General features: G+C 37.5%; 1 protein-coding gene across 1 annotated transcript in view; it reads right to left on the bottom strand.

Annotated features, from left to right (window-relative positions):
- MCHR2 (melanin concentrating hormone receptor 2) overlaps nucleotides 1-2,528 on the bottom strand; it is a 26,977-nt gene extending 24,449 nt beyond the window's left edge. Inside the window, exon 1 of the mRNA XM_004372418.1 lies at nucleotides 2,319-2,528. Coding sequence (XP_004372475.1) covers nucleotides 2,319-2,500 — 182 coding nt within the window. The 5' untranslated portion in view covers nucleotides 2,501-2,528. The remainder of the gene's footprint in view (nucleotides 1-2,318) is intronic.
- Nucleotides 2,529-10,069: the final 7,541 nt, after the last annotated feature.

Genomic DNA, 10,069 nt, shown 5'->3' on the forward strand with positions numbered 1-10,069 from the left:
AAAACGGTTGTATCATTTTGCATTCCCACCAGCAGTGCATAAGGGTTCCCATCTCCCCGCAGCCCCTCCAACATTTGTTATTTCCAGTGTTTTTGATTCGCGCCAGTAATGCCGGGGTGAGATGGTATCTCATTGTGGTTTTAATTTGCATTTCTCTAATGGCTAGTGATCGCGAGCATAAAAATGCAACTATTTCTGAAGGCTAACACCTTATAAAGACTTTTTTCTCAATGGTTTGTGAGACCAAGGCTCTTTGGGCATGAGACACTATATATATTACTTTAGGAGACTAAGGCAAAAATACTGAGGTGCACAAGGGAAAGATGGGAAGAGAAGTGCACAGGTAGAATAGACAAACATGAATGAGCTAGAAACTATCTCAAGGACTGGCTGGTTTCCAGAATTCCATAAAAAATACTTTCAGTTCTAGTCTGCTAATCTCCTAGCATCTACTATATATGCCATGTTCTCTCCTGACATACCTATGGCTGCCCACCCCAGTATATCATCACCTCTCCTCTCTGGCTGTTAACTTTCTACTCAGCACTGTGGCCTCCTTGAGGCTTCCTGGGACTCTTTCATTACTTCCATTTCTCTTCCTGGAATGTATTATGTGAACCATGTATTTTTCCCCTCTTCATTATTTTTAATGTCTTATGTTATTATTCTAATTATTTCACATGTTTCAATCTGATCTTCTCCACTAGACTACGAAGTTTTTGGAGGCAGATGCTGACATAATGTTCTTTTGTATTTCTATAATCCCAAGGGTGGTGCTGGCCATACAATTTGTATTTAATAATATATATTAAGTTAAATTACTACTTCCACTTTAAAATACTTGATATTCTTGAATGGCTTTTCAGGACACATTAAGGAATGCCTGAACCTATTAAAAATAGAATCCCAATGTACTAAATATATCTTCATTACAGATGATGTAGAGATAGTGACAACAAAAGTTTCAAAGAGGGCAGGCTAGGTCCTCTTTTCTACCTGGGGAAAGTGACCAGTTATGAGCTTTCTTGGGGACACTGACCATCAGCTACAGTACCTTCCTGAGGGCTGCTCTTGCTCTTAATTGGTTCTGTGCAGATTTTTCTATCTACATGGTTAATCCAACAACTGTTTGTCTAATTTTGCTTGTTTATTGGTTTGTCTACTTTCATTAGTGTGGAGAAACAGTCTGGATTTTGGAATCACAGGATCTGAGTCCAATTGCCAGGACCATGACTAGCTGCGGGAGGATGGACAAGTTATTTACTCTCCAGAGCCTCTTTTCTCTAACAGGCATAGCAATAATATTGATATTTTAAGATTAAATGAGTTTACAAGCGTGTTTTGTAAATGTAATGTGCTCTTATAAAAGTGCGTTGTAACTATGTGTTAATATCACAATACTGAGATAGTATTCTGGAACCATGTCTTTTACAATATGTAAGTAGGGTTGAAATTTTTTTCTAAGTGGTAGTTGTAAGTATGATCAGAGACCAGGATGAATTATAAGTATGATCAGAGACCAGGATTAAAAAAACTTAAATTTACTGATTAAAAACCCGTAAAAACTAAAATGTAAATATAATCAGTATAGCAAAAATATCAAGTATGATGGTACATGCATTAATTCTAAGTCAATTTAGTCAAATCCATAGAAAACAAATATTCTGTTCTTATTCTGTAGGTTAAACGGTCTGCTTTAGGTTTGGGAGGAAAGAGGAAATTACCAGAATGAGGTGGGAGATGTGGAGCAAAGGCAGGAGGTTCTGGGGAGCAGATGTCTCACAGCTTGCTCTGGATATGGTATGAATTGAGCGGACAAGTCCACCAACTATGATTCACTCCACCTTCGGGTGATTAAGTGGAATCTCTCTCTTGTTCAAAGAGTGATAATGCAGGTCAGCTTTTTGGATAGCTCTTATTGCAGGGAAAGGAAATGGTTGCGTTGCAATTTTTGATCCCTTCCTGGGCCCCACCCCTAGAGATTTTGATTTAATTGCTCTGGGATCTGACTGGGTATCAGGATTTTTTTAAAGATCTCCAGGTGATTTTAGTATGCAGCTAAGATTGAGAATTGTTGCTCTAAAAATTCAATGGCCCAGCAATAAGCATTGGCCTAGGTCTTACCATTTTGGGATTTGCCGATCAGATTTTACCTCATACATGATAGAAATGTCTCTAGAATTTTCATTAATTATTTTAATAAAATATTTCCAAAACTTCATTTTATTATGCAAAGTCCTACAGGGGAGAAAGAGTTCATTTAGAAAGTACAGCATATGGTTCCCTAGTTATGGAAGAAAAAAAAAGGAAGCCCTTACCTTATTATAGTGACTACAATGAGGATATTGCCAATCAGCCCTGTCGAACAGATAATCCCAATCATGGAAGGGAGGATGACTGTATTAACAATGCTGGGGGTTTGATAAGCAAACTCTTTATTCCAGAATTTGTTCAAAAGTTCAGTGGAGGTGTTCCAACAGGATGAGGGAAATGGATTCATTGTTCATGAATTTCCAGTGGTTAAAGCTGTGAAGTAACAGAAAGTTTTTATTTATTTAATTAGTATTATAATATAAAGTGTTTTACTTTAAAGGGAGTTCCCTTAATATAGATTTCCTTTACTTAATTCAAAATATATTTATTGAGGTCTTCCTTGTACCAAGAATCATACAACATAGGATTCCAGGGTGAGTATGATTGTCACCTGTCCATAAGGATCTCACAGACAACAAAGGAGACTGGTAAACAAAAAATTATGAGGCATGAGAAGTACCATGATAGTGTGCACATCTTATCCCACCTTTTCGTAGTATATGCTTTGAGCATAGCTGGTATTCACTCAGTACATACTGGCTGCTAAATATATCTCCTGTGTCTGCTATAGAAGTACATTGGGACACAAAACTCTGTTTAGGAAGGAAATGGGATATGACTTATTGAGATGATTCCTGGACTGTCTTGAAGGATGAGGAAGAGTTAACTCAGCAAAGGACAGTTGGGGGAAGGAAAACGTGTTGTAGCCAGTTGGGGCAGCATATAGTGAGATGAAAGTGGCATAGTAGACATGAAAAAGAACTAAATTAAAATGAAGAATAAAAAGAAAAATACAAGAAGAAAAATCACGTGATTATTTCATTAAATGCAAAAAGGAATTTTAAACTTTAAATTAAAATCCATTTATGACAAAAACTCTTAGTGAACTAGGAATACAAGAAAACTTCCTTAATATGATAAGATATAATATACTTAACAGGACATGGTGAGCATTTTCCCTTTAAGATAAGAAAGAATGTCTGCTATCACCACTTCTCTTCAATATTGTACTTCTCCAATACAATAGGGCAAGAAAAAGAAATTGAATGTATAAGGACAGGAAAGAAGGACAGAAAAAAAACTCCCATTATATGCAGATGGCATCATTATGTACACAGAAATTCCAAAGAATCTGTAAGACAGTTTAGCTAAGTTCCTGGATACAAAAACAACATGCAAAAAAAAAAAAATCAGTTGCATTTCCATACACCTGCTATAAACCATTAGAAAAAGAAATATAAAAAAGAACATTTCTAATTGTTTAAAACAATATATACCTAACGCTAAAGCTAACAAAAGGTATGCAAGAACCCTGCTGAGAAAATGATGACTTTACTGAGTGATATTAAAGAAATCAGATGTAAATAGAGAAAAAATACCACATTGATGAATTTAAAGACTCATTATTCTGTGGATATTAATGCTCTCCAGACTGATTTATAGATTCAATGCAATTCAATGCAAAAACAATCCACAAAGTTTTTCTTGTGTGTGTGAACCATGATGACAAGCTACTTCTGAAATTGAATTAAAATGCAAAAAGCAAGGAATAGCAAATAAACTCTTGAAAACAGAGAAATAAAAAGGAGTACTTGGTTTACCAGATATTAAGACAAATTACAAAGAGAGTTAAGACTGTGATATTTGAACAGTGATAAATTAATGATCAATGGAACCAAAAAGAGAAACTGACTTATATGTACATTTAGGACACTTGATATAGAAGAGGTGTCATTTTAGATAAAGGAGGAAAGGCTGGGCTGTTCCAGAATGGTGCTGGGACAACTGGCTGTCCAAATGGGAACAAAGGAAATAATCTCACTACATACTTACATACATATATATGAACATAGATTCATAATACATATATACATAACAATCAAGTTAAGGCAGCTTACAAATTAAATATAAAAGGCAAAATTATATAACTTTTAGAAGAGAATTTAGAAGAACATCTTTGTGACCTTGGGGTAGAAAACATTTCTTAAACAGGACACAGAAAACACAGTTAGTTGTTTAGGAAAAGATTGAAATATTTGACTATAATAAAAAAAAAATCTGTACATCAAAAGACACCATTAAGAAAGTGAAAAGACAAGCCTCAGAGTGGTAGAGGAATTTCTAAAACATATAAACAAACAAAAAAGGCTCCTGTTCAGAATATATAAAAAAGTCTAAACAAATCAGTAAGAAAAACATAGACAACCCAACAGAAAAATGGCAAAAGACTTCAGTAGGCATTTATAAAACAGGTATCCAAATGGTCAATAAACAGTAAAAGGTATTCATTATCACTGGTAGTAAGGAAAAGGCAAATTAACGCCACATAAAGTCTTTACATACCTATCAGATTGGTAACAATTTTCAGGTCTTGTTATCAATCTTGTTCCAAGTGTTGGTGAAGATATGGAGAGAGAAACTCTGGCTGCTGGTGAGATTATAAATTGATACACTATTGTGGAAAACAGTGAGGCATTGTTTATTAAAGTTGGAGAAATACATATTTTCAGATGATCAAGAATTGATGGTGCTGATGTGAGAGGTCCAAGCTGCACTGAAGGCATTGGTGAAAAACAAGGCTACCGGGGTTGACAGAATACCAACTGAGATGATTCAACAAATGGATGCAGCCCTGGAAGTGCTCACTCGTCTATACCAAGAAATTTGGAAGACAGCTACCTGGCCAGCCGACTGGCAGAGATCCATATTTGTACCCATTCCAAAGAAAGGTGATCCAACAGAATGTGGAAATTATCGAACAATATCATTAATATCACACACAAGTAAAATTTTGCTGAAGATCATTCAAAAGCAGTTGCAGCAGTACATCAACAGGGAACTCAAACCTGATTCAGAAGAGGACATGGAACCAGGGATATCATTGCTGATGTCAGATGGATCCTGGCTGAAAGCAGAGAATACCAGAAAGATGTTTACCTGTGATTTATTGACTATGTGAAGGCATTTGATTGTGTGGATCATAACAAATTATGGATAACATTGCCAAGAATGGGAATTCCAGAACACCTAACTGTGCTCATGAAGGACCTGTACATAGAACAAGAGGCAGTTGTTCGAACAGAACAAGGGGATACTGTGTGGTTTAAAGTCAGAAAGGTGTACATCAGGATTGTATCCTTTCACCATATTTATTCAATCTGTATGCTGAGCAAATAATCCGAGAAGCTGGACTATATGAAGAAGAACGGGGTGTCAGGATTGGAGGAAGACTCATTAACAACCTGTGATATGCAGATGACACAACCTTGCTTGCTGAAAGTGAAGAGGATTTGAAGCACTTACTGATGAAGATCAAAGACCACAGCCTACAGTAAGGATTACACCTCAACAGCAAGAAAACAAAGATACTCACAGCTGGACCAGTAAACAACATGATGATAAATGGAGAAAATATTGAAGTTGTCAAGGAATTCATTTTACTTTCAACCACAATGAACACCCATGGAAACAGCAGTCAAGAAGTCAAATGATATATTGCATTGGGCAAATCTGCTACAAAAGATTTCTTTAATGTGTTAAAAAGGAAAGATGCCACTTAAAGGACTAAGGTGCCCCTGACCCAAGCCATGGTGCTTTCAATCACCTCATATGCATGTGAAAGCTGGACAATGAAAAAGAAAGACTGAAGAATTGATGCCTTTGAATTATGGTGTTGGCAAAGACCACTGAATATACCACGGACTGCCAGAAGAATGAACGATCTGTCTTGGAAGAAGTACAGCCAGAATGCTCATTAGATGCAAACATGGTGAAACTTTGGACATTTGATCGGGAAGGACCAGTCCCTGAAGAAAGACATCATGCTTGGTAGAGTAAAGGGTCAGCGAAAAAGAGGAATACCCTCAATGAGATGGAGTGACATAGTGGCTGCAACAATGGACTCAAGCATAACAATGATTATGAGAATGGCACAGGACCTGGAAGTGTTTCGCTCTGTTTTACATAGCGTCCTTATGAGTCGAAACTGGCTTGAGGGCACCTAACAAAAACAACAACAAAAATATGTTAAAAATGTAAAGACAAGCAAAGAAGCGATACAGTAAGTTTCTGAGTTATGAACGTCTGACTTAGGAACAACTCGGCTTGCCCTACGTTATATGATTGAACCAACCCCTACTCGCAACAAATTCTTCATCACAGTCACTTCACTTGCTGCACGTGCAGCTTTTAAATCATTAAAAGGCTTTTAGTCTTTTCTTGTACTAACCCAACCCAAACCCGTTGCTGTTGAGTTGATTCTGGGTAGAACCGCCCATAGGGTTTCCAAGGAGAAACTTGCGGATTCGAACTGCCGGTTAGCAGCCTTGTGGGGATACGTGCCATTAAAATACGGATGTATAAAGACCTCTATGCTGCACAACATGTTGAGACTTGTCCCTAACATGTTGAGACTTGTCATGACTCGTTTTCCAAACCTGTTACTGATTGGCTTGTTTACCTGAATTCCTCCTCCCTTGCCCGAAACTTACCGTTATTCACCCAAAGCCCATTGTTCTGTTATTTGCTTCACTGCTTGCTGTATTGACTATAAATAAACTTCTGGGACTGAAGCTGGAGACTCCTCAGAGTGACCCTCCTGGCCCCACTTCTCTGTAAGAGTTGTGTTTGGTTACTGTCTCCGCCGTCCCGACATTCGCCGCCGCTGTGACACAGCCTGAGCTCTTAACCACTGAACTCTATGCACCTGTTCTGACTTACCTCCAAATTCAACTTAAAGAAACACTTAGGAATGGATGTTGTTGTTAACCCGGGTACTGCCTGAACTGAGAAAGTCAGAATGATGGTTACCTCTGAAAAGAAGATGGGCTGTGATTGGTAAGAGATTCACAGGGAGCTCGCCACATGTACTGTTTTTTTTTTGTATGATCAGTGTTTTATGTATGGCTTTGCAGTTTATATTCACAGTAAAAAATACATTTTAAAAACCAGTCTAACATCTGACCATATGGTTTCAAGGTAATAATATAAATCTGTGTTCTCTTTTCTTTATATTTACTTATCTTAATTTTCCTACTTTGCCTCTGTTACCTTTTTACTTTTCTATTCAGTTATTTCAAATTTTAAAAATCACTTAATATAAATGTTAACTTTGATTATGTTTCTGTTACATTGAAACTTGATGCCAAAATATATGCAAAAATTTAGCAAAAGAGCCATTTTCAGGCAAATTAGCTATGCATGACTAACTGCCTGAACTCACTGAAAAGACATTCACAGCCAGGCCAGGGGCGGGTTAACTTTTGTTTACGTACCTTGTTTATTGGGTAATCGGTCCCTGAGTCTAGCACTTCATGTTGTTTTAAAAACACCAAACGTGGCTATTTGACAATCAAGATGATTGATTTATTTCAATTTTCATTGTGTTATTAAGCATCATGAAAAAATAGTGTTTATCAGACATTTTGGTAGATACACAAAAATCCAGTATTTAGGAATAATAATAATTTAACAGGTGAAAATTACCTTTTCTGACAGCTGTTTCTAAAGCATTTCTACAAACTTCAAAAAAAGAAACTATGGATTACATGTTCAAATTAGTTTTGGTGGATATGTATTTTTTTTTTTATTGTTGTAGTTTGAATGAAGTTTACATTTCAAGTTATCTCCCATACAAAAATTTATACATTCATTGTTATGTGACCCTAATTGCTCTCTCCTTACTGTGACAGCACACTTCTCCTTTCCACCCCTAATTCCCCATGTCCATTCAACCAGCTCCTAACCCTCTCTGCCTTCCCATCTCACTTCCAGACAGAAGCTACCTGTTTAGTCTCTTGTATCTACTTGAGCTAAGAGGCACACTCCTCACGAGTATCACTTTATGTCCCACAGTACAGTCCAATCCCTGTCTGAAGAGTTGGCCTTGGAAATTGTTTTAGTTCTGGGCTGATAGAGAATCTAGGGACCATGCTTTCTGGGGTTCCTCCAGTCTTGGTCAGACCATTAAGTCTGGTCTTCTTAATAGAATTTGAGTTCTGCACCCCACCTTTCTCCTGCTCCATCCGGGACTCTCTGTTGTGTTCCCTGTCTGAGCGGTCATTAGCGGTAGCTTGGTACCATCTAGTTCTTCTGGTCTCAGGCTGATGGAGTCTCTGGTTTATGTGGCTCTTTCTGTCTCTTGGGCTGATACTTTCCTTGTGTCTTTGGTATTCTTCTATTCTCCTTTACTCCACGTGGTTGGGATGAATTGATGCATCTTAGATGGCCGCTTGCAAGCTTTTAAGACCCCAAACGCCACTCACTAAAGCAGGATGCAGAACATTTTCTTAATAAGCTTTGTTAATGCCAATTGAGCTAGATGTCCCCTGAAAGCATGGTCCCCAGATCCCTACCCCTGCTACTCTGTCCCTCAAAGTGTTTGATTGTATTCAGGAAACTTCTTAGCTTTGGTTTAGTCCAGACGTGCTGACTTCCCCTGTAGTGTGTGCTGTCCTTCCCTTCACCTAAGATAATACTTGTCTACTATCTAGCTAGTGAATAACCCTCACCCTCTCTCCCCACCCTCATAACCATCAAAGAACGTTGTCTTCTGTGTTTAAACCTTTTCTTGAGTTCTTATAATAGTGGTCTTATACAATATTTCTCCTGTGACTGACTAAATTCACTTAGCATAATGTCCCCCAGATTCTTCCATGTTATGTTTCATGGCTTCATCCTTGTTCTTTATCCTTGTGTAGTATTCCATTGTGTGGATATACCATGATTTGTTTATCCATTCTTCCATTGATGGGCACCTAAGTTGTTTCCTTCTCTTTGCTATTGTGAATAGTGCTGCAATGAACATGCGTGTGCATGTATCTGTTCGTGTGATGGCTCTTACTTGTCTAGGATATATTCCAAGGAGCAGGATAGCTGGATCGTATGGTACTTCTATTTCTAGCTTTTTAAGGAAACACCAAATTGATTTCCAAAGTGGTTGTACCATTTTATATTCCCACCAGCAGTGTATAAGTGTTCCAGTCTCTCCACAACCTCTCCAGCATTTACTATTTTGTGTTTTTTTGATTAATGCTAGCCTTGTTGGGGTGAGATGATATCTCATTGTAGTTTTGATCTGCATTTCTCTAATGGCTAACGATAAAGAGCATTTCTTCCTGTGTCTGTTAGCTGCCTGAATATCTTCTTTGGCGAAGTGCCTGTTCATATCCTTTGCCCATTTTTCAATTGGGTTATTTGTCTTTTTGTTGTTGAGGTTTTGCAGTATCTTGTAGGTTTTAGAGATGAGACACTGATCGGATTTGTCATAGCCAAAAATTTTTTCCTGGTCTGTAGCTTGTCTTTTAACTCTTTTGATGAAGTCTTTGGATGAGTGTAAGTGTTTGATTTTTAGGAGCTCCCAGTTATCTAGTCTCTCTTCTGGTGCTTGTGAATTGTTACTTATGGTTTGTATTGTGTTTATGCCATGTATTAGAGCTCCTAACATTGTCCCTATTTTTCATTCCATGATCTTTATCATTTTCGATTTTATATTTGAGTCTTTGATTCAATTTGACTTAGTTTTTGTGCATGGTGCGAGGTATGATCTTCTATCAGTTTTTTGAAGATGGATATCCAGTTATGCCTGCACCATTTGTTAAAGAGACTGTGTTTTCCCCAATTAATGGACTTTGAGCCTTTGTCAAATATCAGCTGCTTATAGATGGATGAATTTATGTCTGGATTCTCAATTCTGTTCCATTGGTCTATGTATCTGCTATTGTACCAGTACCAGGCTGTTTTGACTACCGTGGTGGTA

Source organism: Trichechus manatus, unplaced genomic scaffold, assembly GCF_000243295.1.
Source record: "Trichechus manatus latirostris isolate Lorelei unplaced genomic scaffold, TriManLat1.0 scaffold00017, whole genome shotgun sequence".
NCBI lineage: Eukaryota > Metazoa > Chordata > Mammalia > Sirenia > Trichechidae > Trichechus > Trichechus manatus.